At 55.5% G+C, this 18,035-nt stretch overlaps 8 protein-coding genes across 8 annotated transcripts; 5 read left to right on the forward strand and 3 right to left on the reverse strand.

The window, feature by feature from the left end:
• Positions 1-165: 165 nt before the first annotated feature.
• Positions 166-1,014, forward strand: KRP23_7254 (uncharacterized protein; the record flags this gene model as incomplete). Its single annotated transcript, XM_067892546.1, has 4 exons — positions 166-209; positions 268-604; positions 669-752; positions 823-1,014. 4 exons carry the CDS (start codon positions 166-168, stop codon positions 1,012-1,014), a joined length of 657 nt encoding a protein of 218 aa, XP_067744415.1.
• Positions 1,015-2,377: 1,363 nt separating this feature from the next.
• Positions 2,378-3,508, reverse strand: KRP23_7255 (D-2-hydroxyacid dehydrogenase; the record flags this gene model as incomplete). Its single annotated transcript, XM_067892547.1, has 1 exon — positions 2,378-3,508. The coding sequence occupies one exon, from the start codon at positions 3,506-3,508 to the stop codon at positions 2,378-2,380; it is 1,131 nt and encodes a 376-aa protein (XP_067744416.1).
• Positions 3,509-4,250: 742 nt separating this feature from the next.
• KRP23_7256 (putative asparagine synthetase [glutamine-hydrolyzing]) lies at positions 4,251-6,555 on the forward strand (the record flags this gene model as incomplete). Its single annotated transcript, XM_067892548.1, has 4 exons — positions 4,251-4,303; positions 4,363-4,669; positions 4,731-4,817; positions 4,897-6,555. 4 exons carry the CDS (start codon positions 4,251-4,253, stop codon positions 6,553-6,555), a joined length of 2,106 nt encoding a protein of 701 aa, XP_067744417.1.
• A 203-nt stretch (positions 6,556-6,758) lies between these two features.
• KRP23_7257 (uncharacterized protein) lies at positions 6,759-7,160 on the forward strand (the record flags this gene model as incomplete). The annotated part of the gene is made up of 1 exon (XM_067892549.1): positions 6,759-7,160. One exon carries the CDS (start codon positions 6,759-6,761, stop codon positions 7,158-7,160), a length of 402 nt encoding a protein of 133 aa, XP_067744418.1.
• Positions 7,161-7,694: 534 nt separating this feature from the next.
• KRP23_7258 (uncharacterized protein) lies at positions 7,695-8,105 on the forward strand (the record flags this gene model as incomplete). Its single annotated transcript, XM_067892550.1, has 1 exon — positions 7,695-8,105. One exon carries the CDS (start codon positions 7,695-7,697, stop codon positions 8,103-8,105), a length of 411 nt encoding a protein of 136 aa, XP_067744419.1.
• Positions 8,106-8,217: 112 nt separating this feature from the next.
• Positions 8,218-9,562, forward strand: KRP23_7259 (Protein OSCP1; the record flags this gene model as incomplete). Its single annotated transcript, XM_067892551.1, has 3 exons — positions 8,218-8,335; positions 8,404-8,558; positions 8,636-9,562. 3 exons carry the CDS (start codon positions 8,218-8,220, stop codon positions 9,560-9,562), a joined length of 1,200 nt encoding a protein of 399 aa, XP_067744420.1.
• Positions 9,563-9,903: 341 nt separating this feature from the next.
• KRP23_7260 (NEDD4-like E3 ubiquitin-protein ligase WWP1) lies at positions 9,904-16,707 on the reverse strand (the record flags this gene model as incomplete). Its single annotated transcript, XM_067892552.1, has 3 exons — positions 9,904-10,010; positions 10,084-16,546; positions 16,627-16,707. The coding sequence occupies 3 exons, from the start codon at positions 16,705-16,707 to the stop codon at positions 9,904-9,906; spliced, it is 6,651 nt and encodes a 2,216-aa protein (XP_067744421.1).
• A 269-nt stretch (positions 16,708-16,976) lies between these two features.
• On the reverse strand, positions 16,977-17,978 carry KRP23_7261 (uncharacterized protein; the record flags this gene model as incomplete). The annotated part of the gene is made up of 1 exon (XM_067892553.1): positions 16,977-17,978. One exon carries the CDS (start codon positions 17,976-17,978, stop codon positions 16,977-16,979), a length of 1,002 nt encoding a protein of 333 aa, XP_067744422.1.
• Between the last annotated feature and the right edge of the window lie 57 nt (positions 17,979-18,035).

Below are 18,035 nucleotides of genomic sequence, written 5' to 3' on the forward strand. Positions count from 1 at the left end.
GTGACCTTCACGAGAGGCTGAGAATGGCGTGAGACTTGACTGGCAGCGAGCAGAAGTGGGTTACAAACGGTTAATGCTATGCAATACCGGTTACTGTTAGTAAATGGGAAACATATTTAACCATTTTAGCACTTATTTAACCATTTCAGCACTTTCGGCAGTATTATGACCTCTGCGCCGCCGGCCTGGAAGCGCGAGCGCCATGGGCGGTGGGTGGGTCTGCCATTGCTAAAACTTATTGCATTCACTGATAATCTTTTCTTCCAGGATGGAGGCTGCGCGGTCGCTGCTGCGTCCCTCGCCGGCACCGTCGCCCGTGCGCAGTGAAGGTAGTTCCGAGACGGCCATGTGGGCGTCGCCCAGCGCTGCGCGTGTGCGCTCTCGCCCTAGCAACTTGCGCTCGGCGGTGCGTGCCAGTCCCTCATTCGTATCCGTAGAGAGGGCGACGGTGCAGTCCCGCACGACGCAAGCCACCCAGACAAGAGACGGAGATGGAAGCCCAGAACTGCTGAATCCTGGGGACGGGATCCACCTCGGAGCTTTTGGGCAAGTTGGGGAGATGACCGCGGAGACAGTCGACTTTCTTATTCGTGTGTTGGAAGATGTGGGTCTAGAAGAGTTTATTTGGTTGAGACTGAGCGGTTGCTGATTGTGTGAGTGTTTTGCAGAGAAAGCAGGAGCTGTTGGTGGCGGACGACACGGGCCTACGTGTGAGGGCCAAGTACGACGACGAGGACAGCGGATCGGAAGTGGTGCGAAGATTCAATCACATTAAGGCCAGCGTCGAGATCTAACTGTTGTCGTTGGTGCTAACCGTTGCAGACTCAGCGCGCTCCCGCGTCAGAGGTCGCGCGTCTTCAGCTCGGCTCGGCCGACAGTGGCGGCGCAGGTGTGACAGAGCTTGTCCGGTCGCACTCGTACGAAGCTTTGGTGCAGCTGGAAGGTATTTTGGAGGCGCGCCATCGCAAAATCATGAACGACGGGCTCTTAGAGGCTGGAGATAACGGCAGGTGACAACTGCGGCGAGAGGAGCGCGCGGTACACTGTCCTTGTCCAAAGTATTGTTATCGGTGCTGTCCATACACCCACGATAGTCATTTCATGTTTTCGGTCAATCGAGCTCTGCGCTTACCGAACTTCATGTGTGCAATGATATGAGAGTCGCCTTCGCTGCGAACAGGAATTGTGAGCATCAACGCAGGTTGTTCGGTGACCACCCACTCAAGTACAGGTAAGATCAATCTAAAGCGCGGCGAGGGAATTACATGTACTTCCTAATAACGCATGAATCTCACATTGATCCAACCCAACACTCGCCAAACCGACTTGATCACTCGCGAGCAGAATCCTTGGTTATGAAGTTGGTAATAGGGTAAGCCACGACACGGACAGTCAGATGACGGTCTATTATCAAACGTTTATTAATGTGAATGGTTTTCAAGCCACCATGGTAGCAGGATTTTCAACATGAACTAGGTCATTGCTAGTCACAAGTACGTAGAATCACCATCGCCAACAGAGTTTACACATCTTGGGGTTGATGGTCGCTGTGCGCTTGGAAGTGCCAATTCAAAAATGAAGTAAGTGCAGCGAGGAGAATTCAACCAGCAAGGAGTTTGTTTGCGGGCATTCGGCAGGAATTATTGGTTCTTCAAACCACACAATCCGATAATGCGATGCGAGAACTGCACGTCCTACCGACACACGAAAATGCATGGATATTACGCACTGGAATGCTACTGTAGCATAGCTACACAGCTCTCAAAAATAATTCTACATGTGTACATGTATAGCATCCAAGTTGGATCACAAACAAGATGGGGCCGATGCGCGGCGTTCCACCTCACCTCGTTATCAACTCGGCTTGCCGAGACCCTGCAAGATGCAGAGTCCGCAGCAGCTTGCCAAGGCAAAACAATCTAAATTGCTGGTAGGTTGGGCGAGGCAGCCAATTTTATTTATCTGTTTTTCGTGGCGAGTCTACGGGACAAAACTAGCGAGACCACGAAGACCAAACTCGCAACGCAGATATATACCACGTTGAAGATGGTGTTGTCTCGGAGAAGTCTTGGCAAGGTTGACAAGTACTCCGATGTTGATTCCAAGCGATTTGGCAATAGGGGCAGTTAGCAGTTAATTTGCCCAAGATGTGCACGTCTGGACCGCTTCACTCGCTATTCAAGGGCTTCGGGGGATTCCTGACAGAGTTTAAGAAAACATGTCGCCTGCATATCGACGCCTAGGCTGGGAGCTCTTCAAGAGCTCCTTGTTTGTTGAGACTTTCATCGCACGCAGCATGAGTCTCCCCACGATAAGAATGAAGCTGCCAAGTTCGTATTGCATTGCACTGCGCTCATCATATACTCATATAAGCAGCTTAGTAGCCACTCGACCAGTCCATTTGGTACAGCACTTGCTTCCCTTCAAGTCGGCGGTTTAGATTCTTCACGAAAACATCAGCAACGTCCTCTGGGAAAACGCTACCGGCGATGTGCGGGGTCACGATCACCTTCGGGTGCGACCACAGCGGGCTCTCCTTCGGCAGTGGCTCCTGCTCGAACACATCCAGCACGGCCTTCGACAATAGTCCCTTGTCCAGCGCATGAACGATCGTCGGCTCCGAGATGATGTCGCCGCGACCGACGTTGATGAACACTGGCTGCTTTGCACGACACACCTCGAGCGTGTTCTCAGTCAGCAGGTAGTGAGTCGCGTCCGTGCTGGGCAGAACGTTCACCACGTAGTCACTCTGCGCTAATACCTCACTCAGGTCGGTCGACACTCGATCGGCACTCGAAGCCAGCGCCTTCCTGTCCTCGTCGCTCACACGGCGCTTGAAGCCGATCACGTTGAAGCCGGACGCCTTGAGCGTGCGTCCGATCTCTTGGCCGACCTCACCGAGGCCGAGGATGCCGATCGTCAGCTGCCGGAACGAACGGTACTTGAGCTCCCAGCGACCGAAAACGCGCTTCTCCTGGAACTCCTTCGCCTCGAAGAGCTTGCGCTCGAGCGCAATCACGTAGCCAAACACGAACTGCGCCAACGCTGTGGGCATGATGCCGCCCGCGCGCGAGACGGTGAAGCCCGGGTCGGCCGGAGCCTCCGGGAATTGATGGTACGAGTCCACGCCGGCGTAGGTGCCCTGCACCCACTGCACCTTCTTGAGCAGGTGCTGCAGCTCGAACGGCAGGTTTGTCTTGGGGGCGAGCAGCAATGGCGCGGCCATGTGGGCGTCCATGAAGAGCACCTCGGCGTCCTCGAGGATCTGCTGTTGCTGAGGGTCGAGCTTCCATTCGGGGGTGGTGGGGGCGGCCCTGCCGGTCGGGTTGTTGCTGGCGTTCGGGGGACACACGACGGGCAGGGGCAGGTCCACGATTGCGAGCTTGGACGCCTGGTAGAGCTCCGCTGCGCGGGACGAGGACGTCGACGACGAGAGGTGTTGGCGCACCGCGTCACCGATGCCGGGGATGATGGACACCACGGGGATCTGAATCTTGCTGTTGGTCATCTCGAGAGGCTGCAAATTGCGAAGTGAGGAGTGAACCTAGGAGACTACACCGAGGATATGTGACGTACTTGGCTGTTTCTGAGGTTGCAGCCCGATGCAAAAAGGGCAGACTGCGACCAATCAAATGGGTTGGACGCGCTTCAGAAATCGACGCAGCCTGTGTCACCTCTCTTTGCTCTTGTTGCCGTGCGCCAGCACTGCGCAGCGCGTGGCAATCACGCAGGAAGGACGCGTGCAGCATTGCGTCCTGGTTGGTGCCTTGAATCCACAGCCACTCGCTCGCTGTAAATGACGCTCTTGTTTGCTTGTCGTCATGGCTGCCTTGTAGGCTGCAAACAAGCCTCCATGCTATTAGCAACAGCTTCTTGCTTGTTGTCCGCGAGTGTCGTCTGCCTGTAGTGGTACGAAGATATCTTGTTGTCGAAGTAGTAGACCGCGAGGTCGCTGAAGTAGTCGCTCTCGTTGGCGAAGACGCGAAAGTGGTCGCCGCCACTCGTACATCGTAGAGCACCAGCCAGTCGCTGTGCGTACTCAGTGAAAAGGCTAGCGAGCACGACAGCGAATTGCCTGTATACCGAGGAGGGGAAACAGGAGTGAGCACTGTGTACATGTAGACACTCGCCGCTCCAAGTCACAGGATAGCGAGCACTTGGGCCATCATCGGCCAGACAACTTCAACATGTATACATGTGTATACACTGTTGTGTACAGTTCCATTGCGTATACAGTAGCAATCTAAACGATGCTCGAGCAGCGGCGCGTGTGTGCGCTGCTGCACTCGGCGCTCGCAGCCAAGTGCGTCCTGTGTCTCTAAACCCGTATATCAATACTAACCTCGCTTTGCTGTTGTCCAGGGGGCTGGACTTGCTCATCCCCTTGTCCGTGGAGAGCTATAATCGCTACCTGGAAGACCATTCGTTAAGTCGCTTCCAGCTGCCTGTGCCTCCGAGTGACCCAAACGGGGCCAAATCGTCGCATTTATTGGTGCTCGTGGGCAATTCCAAGGAGTTGTGGGGGCCTTGTTTGGACTTTGTGCAGCTTGAAATGCAACAGAACCAAGGCCACGTGCTGAACGACCCCGTGGATCGATACGTCAAACAGAGCGTCAATTCGACGCTGGAAGAGCTCAAGGAGAGCTGCAGAGCTGTGGAACATGCAAAGGTAACACACAACAAATAGTCAGGTTTTGGTACAGGTAGATTGCTAAATGTAGTTTGTGTAGGTGTACTGGGTTGCAGACACGGAGCCGGGCAAGATGATCCTGGCGCAGAAAATGGCGCTCGCTGCTCGAGCTGCTTCGCACTGTCCTGTATGTTTCACGACACAATTTTGATTCGTGTACTGGTGACAGATACTGATGGGCTTTGTGTCGGCTTTTGGTTCTGCAGCCGTCGCAGCTTTGTCTGCATCCAGTGTTGGGTCCGTGGCTGGCGTTCCGCTGTGCGGTGGTGCTGGACGTTGAAGGTGTCGAAGTTGCTGTTGGTGACGAAGTTTCGACAGAAGTTCAAGCGGCTCCGATGGTGCGTGGAGAACAAAGTGCAGTACCGCAGCCGGACGAGTGCTCGCACGACAAAAATATGCATGAGCTCCTTGCTGCGCAGATGGAGAAAGCACTCGAGCAGAGTGCTGCTGCACCGAGAGATGGACGTATACCACCAGAGGCGTGGCGTGTATGGGCTCTGCCGCGTTTGTCGCTAGCTCCCAACCACCCGGAAATGTACTCGTCCGAGCAGACGCTGTATCACTACACGAAGGACCTGCGTATCCTTGAGCGCTCTGTGCGTGCACGTCAAGGTAACTTGAGTCTCGATTACGTGCGTTCGCTACCACCGGAAAAGGTAATTGAGTGCCGACGCTTGCTGCAGCAGGTGCTTTACGAGATCCGCGATCGTTTCCCCGATGGCATCGATGCTATCTTGCTTAGCGCAGGGCTGGACACTTCGATCTTGTCAGAGGCGAGCGATCAAGAATTTGCAACGGAGAACACCGACGAGTTCATGACTATTTCACTTGACAAGACAGGAAAGGCTCGCCCGATCTTGAGCTTTCGCCTCGGACTCACCGTCCAAGCCGATCCAATGGCGCAAGATGCGGTTTATGCTGCCAGCATCTTCAAACGCTTGGAAAGCGTTTCAATTGACCAGCATGATGTGCTTCGGGTGACTCTGGAAGGTCTGCTGCAGAATTCCTCGGAGGTGGCGCGGCTGTTGTGTACGTGTGACCCAATGGAGCTACGCAACTCGCTTGTTATCTACGAGGCGTTGCGAGAGGCAGCAGAGCGCGGCGTCAAGCATCTCGTGACTGGCGATGCTGCGGACGAAGTGTTCTGCGGCTATTCATTCTACCACAATATGAGCGAGGAGGCCCTGAGCAAGTATCGCGAGCGTATCACAGCCACCATGCAATTCACTACAGCTAAGCTAGCAAGCGAGCTTGGCATTGAAGTGATCAGCCCATATCTGGATGCCCGCATTGTGGCATTTTCCAAAACACTGAGCAAAAGCGACATGGTGGGAGCGCGGACTCCAGTACCTTGTGAAGGAGAGCAGAGTGTGCACGGTAAGTTGGTCCTGCGGCAGGCATTCCCTGAGGCTTTCTCTCAGTGGCGTACCAAGGAACCCATTGAGTCCGGATCTGGCACCACGCGACTGCGACTCGGATACTTCGATTCGCATTGGACCGATGAGGACTTCGCCGAGCAGCAGCGTGTCGTTTTTCAAGCCCACGGCGTGTACATCCGCGATAGAGAGCACCTGTTCTTTTTCCAAGCCTTCTTGCGAGCTTTTGGCGGAGACTTGGCGAGCGTACCGCGGCGTAGATTCAACGAATCGTCCCAAGTCGTCGAACCTCATGGTCAAGAGGAGAGCTCGGACAGCCCGAACGTGTTTTGTCCTGGATGCGGCTTCGAGCTGTCACACCCGAAGCAGGACTTTTGCGTGACGTGTGGCTGTTGGCCGACCTGCGTCTCCCCCACGAACGATACACAGGGGTACGCAACCCAAGCTCTTGTCAAGCTCGAGAGTGAAAAACAGCGCTTACGACACTAGCGAAACGTCAAAACCATCAGTGATCTGGGGCTAACAAAGGGCGGAGCCAGGCACAATGGGTGTTGACAATCAATGCAACAGAATTCATGCTACTTCTAATTAACCTCTACTACGGTAGCGATGCTAGCAGAATGGAGATGCCGATCAAGTCCTTCATTTCCAAACTTCCTCCTTGACTGCGAAGCCCTCAACGATTCACGAGCATGTTCTCTCGACTTGTTTCCCTCGCCGCCATTGCTCTGCTTGCAGCATGGAGTGCTGATGCTCAGAACGACGGAGTGTTGACCTTTTGGGGCGACTCGTTCTTCAAAGGCGAGAAGTGGCAGTTCCACCGCACACTGGACGCGCAGTACTGTTACAACGACAACGTGGGCAAGCCGTCGTCCATCACGTGGAAGAACCAGCTTAAGACCGGCAGCTTCAACGGGAAAGCCAAGATTGCCTTTTATACGGAACACGACTGCAAAGGCACTTGTCGTTCCTGGTTCACCACCGAAAAGGACTTCCCCGTAAATCTCGCGATCGACAGGATCAACGACAAGATCAAGTCGTTCATGATATGGCAGACCAGCAAAGAGCCCAGCGTTCTAGTGCACGACGTCTAATAAAGTGTTAGATACGCCAAGAGCGCTAAGGCACAAACAGCACATCGTAGGAGTCGGCATGCTGTCTCACCGCCGGCCGACCAAGCGACGCGTGCTCTTCGGGCAGAACAGTGATCGAGTGGTTGATGAGCTGCACACTCAACGATTAAGACTTGCCAGTAACGCTACTAAATACATGTAGCGGATGAACATGTAATAATTGCCATGTTGCCTACAATCGCTTTTTCAGTGCAACGCGTTACGCGCATGATGTTACATGCCCACGTATCATTGATGTAATGGCGCTCACGCTACGTTGCACATCTGTACCTACATCTCTGAGTCTCTGAGTCGGAGCTGGAAATCCCCAAACGCTCGATACACCTGCGCTACGCTGCCGATGGTGTGTTTCTACAGTCTCTGTCCGTCCTCTGCTGCAACGTTCAAAGCGGCTGTGAGGCAATCGCACTTGAAGAGGGCAGCCCCTCCCATCGTCCGTGAAAATACCATCAGCCAGGTCCATTCCCAATTCTCTCGTCCAGCGCACAACTCAGCATGACTTTATCGCCGTTTTCGCTGTCCGTACTAGCCACGCTCGTGGCCGCAGGGGCCCACGCCAGCGGCTCGGTCGACTTCTTCGAAAACACCAACTTCGGCGGTGACCGGTACTCGTGCGCTGCCAGCTTCAGCTCGCAGGTGTGCTACAACCTGGCGGGTTTCGGCGGCAGCACTTCGTCTGTGCAGTGGGCAGGCCTCGACCAGAACAACAGCAACTCGAAAATCGGCTTCTTCATCGACTCCAACTGCCAAGGCGCCGTGCGAATCTGGCCCGCGGTGGAGGAAAAGCAGCTAACCGACCTGGAGCTCGGGGCCACCGACAGCCACGTCTCGTCCTTCATCATCTGGGACAGCGGCAAAGACGTCGCCAGTAGACAGACCCTGCAATGTGAGACTTTGACTCAGTAGCATTCCTAAATACAAGTATTCAGCACAAGTATTCGGACGTGGATCTACTTGGACGCGAAGGGGTGCGACGCCTTAGAGCTCAATTCGTCCCTGGAGAGAGAACGCAGCAGCCATGACGGGCTCCTTGATGACGATGCCCATGCTCATCGTGAATATGGGCGCGGAGATGATCTACGTGCTGGACCAGCGCCTCAAAGCCCAGAACATCCCTCGCGACAAGAGCTCCAAAGGTGCCTCCTCCTGCCGCGGTCCTTGTCGATGGACGTGCGCCCTCTGAACCGTTTCGTGTCGCTTGTAGTGCTCGAGGACATCGTCAAGACCATGCACAACGAGACCTTCATGGCCGAGCTCTTCAAGCCGCATCGGATGTACTCCAACGTGTCCACGCGCCAGATCTTCGACCGCCTCGCGCACTCGTCCATCATGCGCCTCAACGCCAACAGCATGGACAAGGTGGCGTAGATACACGATTGTCCAGCCTTGCTCGGTCGTAGCTTGATCATTGACGTCGTACTTGTTGTGATCGTCAGCTGTACGACCTCATGCGCATGGGGTTCAAGTACCAGATCTTGTCCTGTTCGTCGGCCGACGAGCTGCTGCAAGTGACCATGAACCACCTCGCAAACACCAAGAACCTCGTGGACTCGGCCGAAGTCAAGCACCAGGTGGACGAGACCATCCAGCTCACCTCGGAAAACTTCAGCAGCATGAGTCCTGCGGACTTCTACATGCTCAAGCAGTACCTCTGCCGCTTCTTCCAGGACACACGCATCAAGGTGTCGCTCTTCCTGCAGAATGGCATCCAGGGCATGGACGGCACGCTTGCCATCCACTACGAGGGCTTCACGGCCACCGGCGGCAAAGTGCCTGGCACGACTCGCTACTTCGACGCCTCGGGACACGTTGAGGAAGAAGACACTTTCGCCATTGCCAGCGCTGAAGGGTCTGTCGAAGCGCCTGAAGGCTCCGTTCTCGAACGCAACCAGCTCAACTCGCACCTGGGCTTCAACATGTACGAGGCCGACTCCAAGGACGGCACGGGAGGCTTCTCGCGCTCAACGCGCCAGCTTTTTGCTGACAGCAAGTTGCGTGGAGCCGGCTCGGCGGCGAAGGGCCTGGACACAGGCAAACACCACCAAAAACAGTTCAAAGCTACGGCCGCGGACGGACTCAACCTGCTCGCAGACCTCGTGGGCACGTCAGCGTCCGCAAAAGACGTCGAAGGGGACAACAAGGCGCTGCGCATCAACCTGTTCCCCGATGATCCGACCAAGGAGGGGTCCGGCGGTGACGACGAAGACGATAAAGAGGTCCCCACCATTTGGATCGATGCCGCGAGCGACCGAAAGACCTCCGCGGACGCCATTCTCCGGGACTTCAAGATCGACGACGACGGTGCCAAACGTGAGGGCAAGGCAGGGGACGACCTGCTCGACCTCATGGACTCGACGAGCTGATGCGAAGTTGATTGTGTCTATCTGCCGCGATGAAAATGCTGCTACGGACAAGGAATCAGTTCAAAGTAAACCGTGATAATACGCAGCATTGCATCAAGTAAATCATCCCGCAGCAGGACCAAAGCAAAGGAGGACACGAAGGCAGCACGACTGCTTCTTACTCATTTCATCCAGCTTTGCATTAAAGACAAATCTCGTGAGTAACCCCCCCCCCCCCCCTTTACGTGCACGACTTCTGATCAACACTTAACAATACTGACAGCCGAGATGAGATCATCTCACGTAGATCCCTCGCATCAGACACACTCTCACCTACACGATACGTCAGTCCCTTTCAACCACTACGATAGTCGCGTAGTTTGTAGGCACTTCATACACTTGTACGCTCTGGCACCGGCCGGCAGGCTCAGCAGCGTGTTGCAATTCTTGCATCGCATCATTTCTTGGGCTGTATATCACACAAGACCAAGCACAGAGCATTAGGACGTGACACCAGTCGGGAAATTCCAGCAGTAACTTACTTGTCGTCGTTGACAACTTGGAGACTCCATGGCACGAAGGGCACTTGACGGCAGACGCGCCGTTCTTCACGATCAGGTGCTTGGCGCAGTGACCACAGCTTACCACCTTCGTATCACGCACGTCGATCCCCGACATGGAAGCGTCCTTAGGCAAACTCGCCCCTGATTCAACCGAGCGCACCGACGACACCGACGATCTTTTCTTCTCACTACTGAAGGCTGGCATCACCGACTGGCTTGTCTTCTTCGCAGCAGCAAGCTGCAGACAGTGTGGGCACACAATCTCCGACGGACTGAGACCGCTGGGAACCTCCAGTACATTGCTGCAGTTCACACAGACGAAATCTTCACCATCACTGGGGGAGACTTTACTCAGGACTCCATTGTCGAAGCTTGTGCTGTCATTCTGCTCTACGACGGAAGGAAGCGTGTCAACCGCCGTCGACGAGCTGTCAGACGCAACCGCAATCGCCTTTTGGCAATACGGGCATGGCGTCACACACAGATTCGCATGCAGAGGAGCATGTACGACTTGACGGCAATGAAAGCACCGTGTCGCGCACGTAGATTGCTCACTGTCTCGAACTGAGCTGGTGATCGAAGCCTGCAACATCGGCATGGGGCCTCCTCCATGTTTCGCCTGCTCTAGTGCTCTTTCCTCTCCGAGCAGCATCAGCATGCTCAACGCATACTTGCGCCATCGCCGCCACCTACCATCTTGTCCGAATGCTACCAAGATTTCCACGAGCTTGTCGTAGTCGACATGTTCGTACAGGGAGTTGCGGATCTTGGCAGATGAGCAGAATCGTCGCAGTAATGTGAACAACACCGACACATCCAGGTCATCTCCGAAGAACTCCCAGTTGAAAAGCGTGTGCAGCACCCCAGCCACCAGCCAAGAGCTTCGGGCAGGCTCTTCCTCCACGGCAACGTCTTCACGTTTCGCAGCCCAAGCAGGCACCACAGCAACCGCAATTTCCAACAGAGCAACAACACATTCCATCGAGTACATGCTCGTCTTGAGTGAACGGAATACCTGCTCCTTTAGCAGGGTCTCGAACTCCTTCCGTCCATCATCACCCAGCACAACCACCGCGCTGTCGCTATGGAAAAGACTCTTCAAGCCTTCACACGAAGACAGGAAAAGGTCGGGCGATTCGTGTCCATCGACAAAGGTCGTGAGCGTCTTGGTATACACGCCCATGATGCTTTTAAAACACACTTCTTTGTCCTCTGGCTCAAGCAAGGATCCTTCTGCGGACACAAGCGCAGCTTCCAAGAAGGGGAGTCCGGATGCGGAGATCAGGCGGAACTTAGCCTTGACCTCTGGAGTAACTACGTCCCTGCTAGTTGAAAAAATCGACGGGAACCAAGCTAGCATTGCCACAATGTGCTTCATAAGCAATGTCTCCCGGAACACCCGTTCACGAGAAGCACCACCTCGCGCAAGCAGGAAGACCAAAAGACAGAGACCGCATGCCACCTCCAGGTTCGTATTCCGACTGTCAGGATCAGCATCCAGTAGCTTTGCGGTCAGTGCCTGGTCATCCTCGCCGAGGTCACCACACACCGTTTTGAAACCCCTCGCCAAGCTTGAGAGGAAGCCTTCCGTCTCCATCAGGGCGGTTTTGCCAGCCTGTCCACACCCCACGACAGAATTGAACGTCTCCAGCATTTCAGCCACGTGTTCTGAATCCTCTTCACTTCCATCTTGGTCCTCGTGCTTTATCACGGTTTCTAGCAAAATTTCCACACCATTGCAACCAACCAACCGAGGAACTTCATGCACACAAAGTTGTCTCAGTAGACGACGAGTCTCATCAATCACTTCTGGAGACGGTTCCTCTGTCTTCTTTTGTTCATTCAGCACAAGCGCCAGCTTCTCGATAGCATTTTGACTCACCAGCGCGGAGTGGAACGAGCTCGAAGGGACCAGCACAGCAAGGAATTGGGTGATAACAAGCAGAAATTGCATTCTGAGCTCCTTGTCACCCGCGTCTTCAGCCGCGTGTTCGGTCTCGCTGCCTTTCTCCTCCATTAGTTCCAGTAGATATGAAGAAACTTCCTCGACGATCTCCATGCAATCGCTCGGCAATCCATCGATGTCGGTCATCTGGAGAAGTCCTAGCAACAGCTTGCATCGCTTAAAGAGACCCTCTGGGTTTGTCTTGATGTCAACATCCAGCAGTTGCTGTCCCAACTCCAGCAAGAATGCAGTCTCGCGTTGAACTGAAGGAGCTTGCAGCTGCTCGTAAAACTTTTTCAGGACAGCCGGGTCTGTCACACCATCGTGCAGAATCTTCACAGCATTCTCCTGGTGGCGTTCTGTTCCCTTTTGCATCCAGTATACTAGCGAAACAGCACCGTCGACAGCAATATTTTCCATCTGCTTCGCGTCCAGAGCTTGACCGTTCTTCAGCAGCAACGTCAAGGCAAGAACACCCACCACGGACGTACGCGGGTCAAAGTCTACAAAAAAACCGATTAGCATCGACACCAACGCGTTTTTCTCTTCCGGTGACAGGCCAGCTTCTTCGTCGTCAAGAATATCAGGGTGTGAAAATACGATGTCAATCAGTTTGCGGGCAGCCGTGACCTTCACCGACGCCCGCTTCGCTACCACAACCACGCGGAACACCAGCTGTACGTTAGCAGTCTCAATCAAATCAAGCCACAGCGGGCAAGTAGCGAAGTCTGACTCGACGAGGTTCAGCACGATTTCCTCCGCTGTTTCGGCGACCTCCTCAACAGGAGAAAGAATGTTGTTCAAAATTGTTTGAGGAAGTACTGCCCGGTGGTCATACAGCGTCTTGCGAAACTCCAGCGGATCGCTTGACAAATGGATGAGAATGCGCCCGATGTCCTGGGCGATCAATTGCCGAGCAGGGGATGCTTCAGCGTAATCATCGGTTGTAGCCTCATAAGCAGTCACTAACGCGTTCAGTGCGTCACCCGCCTCCAGAATGAGCAAACGAATTCGGCGCGAACGCGCCAAGAGATCAAGTAGCTCGAGCGCGCGAGTCACAACGTACTCGTGACTTTCTTCGGTTTTCTCTTCACTCTCCGTTTCTACCTTGCCTTCTGACTTCTTTTCGCTCTCCCGAACAGCGTTGTCCCGGAGTAACTCCAGCAGAGAAACGTGAACGCCAGCGCTGATAATAAGGTTGACAATAGCATCGTTCGCCATAGCAACACCTTGTTCATCATCTTGCTCCGGATCTTGCGGGTCTTTGATAAGTTCCTTGAGGACGGCTACAGAATCATCGAAAACTGTGTTTTCAATGTCCTCCTTTACAGTCAAGCTGGACTGTTCAATGCCGTTCATGAGAGCTTGCAAGAACTTCAGACCAGTTGAAGTCGATTCGACAGCATACAACGCCACGAAGGAGTCTTTCCAGGCGGCGTGGGCAATCAGAAGACGGATAATGCGAATGCCCATGACAAGCCGGCTTGGCTGTGACACAATAAACTCGGTCACGACAGTCACGAGGTTCGTGACTTGGTCTTCTCCCATGGACGCAATGCGTGACGACGCCATTTTCAACACCATGTACAACAGCTGCAGGAGGGCCTTGTTCAGCTGCATTTCCACTGCAGTGAGTTCCTCGGCAGGTACGTCCATCCATCGGCGGAGTCCCATCCAGAACGCACGCAGCATTTCCTGGTCCAGCATACGCGCAACGAGTTCCTCACCTCCCCCAACGGCACAGCTCAGACATTTGATGGCGTTGCCGCGCATATCCGAGTCGCCAGAGGAGCACGCAATTGTCATCAATACCGGGAAGTACGCAAGACCAACAACACGTTCCTGAAACCTCACCACCATCTCGCCAAGCTCTGGGGTTGGGGGCTCCTCCAGAGGCTCTAACACAGACGAGATAGATTTCACACCGCTCAAGCGGGCAAGCACATCCAGACTGCCAGCCTTCAACACTTCGTCACGGCCAGATGCCATAAGGAAGAGCGTATCAAGCACTCCAATAGAGAACGGACGCTTGTTGTCGACGAGCGCCCGGAAGTACCGCAGAGCTGACAGTCGGTTCTCGTCGGGAGGTGTCTGCAGTAAGCGGTGGAAAAACTCGGACACATTGCGATCGTATAGCTCATCGAAGATGCTGGGGTTGAACTCGCACAAGTTCATCAAAGTCTGCGCGCAGAGTGGAATCAAACGCTCTTTGCGGGACAGCAAGAAAGCTGAAAGCGTTGGCACGCAGTTTCGGGAGCAAATGTAATCCACGTACGCTGCGGACTCGGCGCTGAAGCTCATCGTGATCCCAAGCAGGTTCTTTTGGAACGTAATCTCGCCTACGAGTTGCTTTTCACGAACCACGCACGCATTCAACTTCTTCAGCACCAGATCGAACACGTCCAGATCGTAAATGACCTTGAGCACCTGCTCGTGCGCATCATCGGTGCTTTCACCAGGGGTAGTATCACTTAGAGACTGCTTAGGCATCGTTGAGCATAGTCCGCACAGAATTTCCGAGGCGACAGTGTAGTCCTCGTCGCTATCAAGCATCCACATGATTTCCTTGATAAATTCCTGCTCCGTTGACAAAATGGTAATCAGCGACGGCTCCTTCGATACCTGAATCAGCACCTGTGACGCCAGCATACGGTTCACGCGGTCGCCCTTTTGAAGGGCAGTCACGAATGAGTGAATGCTGTCTGCAGGAATTTGCTTCACGCCCCGTTGCACCTGCGAAGCACCATTGTCTGCGAAGTGAATGCACTCGCAGATCGTACTCAAGATGGCTTCAATAGCCACTTCGTGTGACTCATCACGGGCGATATCGATGCCACTGTTTTCAAGCGTGGTGCCGGCACGCAGCTCAATAAAATCTCCTAACAAGGTGCACAGCAGTGCCACACCCTTATTCTGCGTCATCTCCGTGATATTCTCTGCGTTCTTTTGCACGAAACGCCGTAGGCACCGCGCGGCCTCCACCCGCATTTCTAGAGATGACGGCGAATCGACAGCTAAAAAATCGAGCAGGCGTGTGCCTCCACCCGCTTTACGAAGTGCGTTTTGGCATGCAGTCGATTGACAAATGTGGTAAACGAGGCGAAGCGCCATGCGCTCCACTTCCGGGCGGACGCTGCGGCCCAGTTGTTGCTCCATGACCCGGTTCCCCATAACCTGAACGAGTTGCGTGCATGCCCCCGACTGGGCAAAGGCCTCACCAGCGGAAAGTTCGTTACCTGCACTATTTTCCAGCTCAATGAGATTTGCCAGCATCTCCAGCGCAGCTTGCTGCAGTGGTGCCACATCCGTATTCAGCAGCTGACAGAAGGATGCAACACCTCCAGCCGCCTCCACATCGTTAAGCTGTGCGACACGGTGCAGTCCCATGTTTCCGTCCGTCTCGGGACGCCCAGCCGACAACGTCATGGCGAGCTGCATGATCTGCTCCACCTTGTCGTCAACCTTGGCCCCAGGCTCATCCAGCTTGTGACGCAAGCCCACAATACTGAAGAAATCACCGGCTCCCACGTTGCGGAAGCACCGCGTGCACACAGGTTGCTCCTTGTCGTAAGTCGGGGCCTCGATCGGGAGCTTCACCTTGTTCGCCGTACAGTCGGCGCAGTACACGTTACCACAAAGACGGCAGTGGTGACGACGACGGAAGGTGCCGAACCGCATACCGCACTGCCTGCAAGCCGGAGAGTCGTCGTCTCGCACGAAAATGGGTGCGAAGTAGCGGCGCAACACCATTTGGACATCACCAGTGTTGAAGCTGCTGCCTCTCACGTCCGACAAGCCCAGCTGCTGCTGCAGGTCGCTCTGCCTTTGCCCTTGCTCCTCGTCGCCTTCCACAGCTTCATCCGGCTGCGCTTCTGGCACATTTTCCTTCGAGTCGGCCGTGTCAGGTTGTTCCAGGACCTGATCCAATTCGGGGACATCCTGTGCGTCCTTCTTTTCCTCGTCTCCGGTCGTCAAATCCTCCGAGTGGGCCGTGAACCACTCGTCGGCGTCAGCAGGCAGCACCGTCGACGTGGTGGTCTGCAGCACAGCCGTGTCTCCTAAATTGGCCTCGTCTCGGTATCGCTCCAGCAGGTCAGATGCGCCCATGCGGATGGTCCTGTCGGCGTCGGCTCCGTGGCCAGCAGGCGCGCCCGACGAGGACGGAGAGCCCGCCGAGAGGTTCCCGCCACTGCTCTTGCTGGCGCGCGTGAAGTCATTAGTCGCACCGTCGGAGCCGGATGTACGGCGCGGGTCCTCGTACGTGGGGGAGCGGCCGCGCGCGTTGGGCGGCGCCACAGACGGAATATTATTCCTCGACGGGGGTCTGGACGACAGCACGGAGGCACCTCGGGTGCGGCGGTGCGCAGTCGCCACGCGCGGGTCCATCCACGAGGTGGAGCGCGTGTTGTGGTCCACAAAGTACACGCGTCCTTGCCCGTCGATGAGCTCTTCCCAGCCGGATGGCAGCGGGTCTGCAGTGGGCAGGTGCCATGACGTCTATAAAGGGGGTACACAACATGGGTCAGTGTGGGCGATTCAGACCCGCGGACAGACGGGGAAATGGGCGCAAGACGCACCTCGCGGGTCGCGTGGTTGACGTAGAAGTAGCGCCCCTGGGCGTCCTGCACGCGTTGCCACTCGCCTTGGCGGCTGCTCATCGCGCTCGCCGTCGCTTTTCGATACTGCCGCGGGGGTGCCGTTTGTGTCTGCGCGATCGGACGATGGGACCAAAAACAATCTATTTTTCTGCGACGACACACAAAAGCCACGAGTATGCCCAAATCATAAATCGAACCAAAAGCAGTGTCGCAATTGGGACTATTTTGCCGTGGCCGCTGAGGACATGCACCTCTTGAAGTGAGAGTGGACTAACGTTAGTACCATGCTGCAGGCCAATTCATTCCGCTGTCGGCGTAGCTCTGGATCATCATCGACTGAAGATCTGAAGGAAGATAGGCTGCCGCACGCGCTTGAGCTTGTCGCCCGCGCCGAACTCGAAATGGTGGTCGATGAGCGGCAGCTCCGTCTTCAACTCCCAGGATAACGCAGCGTCGTGCTGCTGGAGCTGGTGCAGCGTGGTCTCAATGAACGCCGGGCGGGTGCACCTCTCCGGCACGATGAACGCGACGACTCGAGCGTGCCATTCGCGCGCGGCATGCCGGACGAAGTGGTGCACGAGGTCGCTCCCGTCGTCACCTTTTGCGCCAAACGGCGGGTTGCCGACCGCTACCACGAACTTGTCGGTTGGTATGGAGCTCTTGGACGCTAGGAAGTCGCCCGAGTGGACCTCCCACCGAGCGTCGTCTGCAGCATGTCGGACGTTTTCCGTTGCGATACCGTGCCACCTCTCGTCAATCTCGTAGCCGACAACATGCCGCCCGCCAGCTCGTAGCAGAGCCGTCAGAAAGCGCCCGTCGCCGCAGGACGGCTCGAGCCACACGACGTCGCTCTTGTCCTTCAGCTGTAGCAGCTTGAACACTTTCTTCAGGACGAGATCCACCAACTCTGCACTGGTAAAATACTGCTGCAGGTCCCTTGCCTGCTTACTGTCCGCGCGAGCAGCCACCCGCTTGTGCTTGGCAGTCGCGTACAGCTCGTCGTCCAGGAACTCCTGCTGCAGCTGAGCCGGCAGCTGCACGAACGCGGCGTTGAGCCAACCCTCGCATGCGCTCACGTTCTTCTGCAGCTCCAGTCTCCAACCAGCCGCGCGGTCGCCGCGCACCCAATTGTCGACCATGAGTCTGCGCAGACGCTTGGACGGCAGTCGCGGGAGGCCGGGGGAGCTCCGGCGTAGCAAACGGTCCCAACTCTGCAGGTCCACCAAGTCGCGCTCCAGCACGCGCGGCGGGACGTGTGGAGCGTCGGACCGCGCTGTCGTCAGCAGGAAGCGCCCGCGGTCAGCGCTGAAGCCGCGCAGCTCCAGCGGCATCTGGTGGTCCTGTGAGCAAAGTACGATTAAACTTACCCCTTTTCCGAACGGGTGAGC

Source organism: Phytophthora ramorum, assembly GCF_020800215.1.
Source record: "Phytophthora ramorum isolate Pr-102 chromosome Unknown Phyram_PR-102_s0006, whole genome shotgun sequence".
NCBI lineage: Eukaryota > Oomycota > Peronosporomycetes > Peronosporales > Peronosporaceae > Phytophthora > Phytophthora ramorum.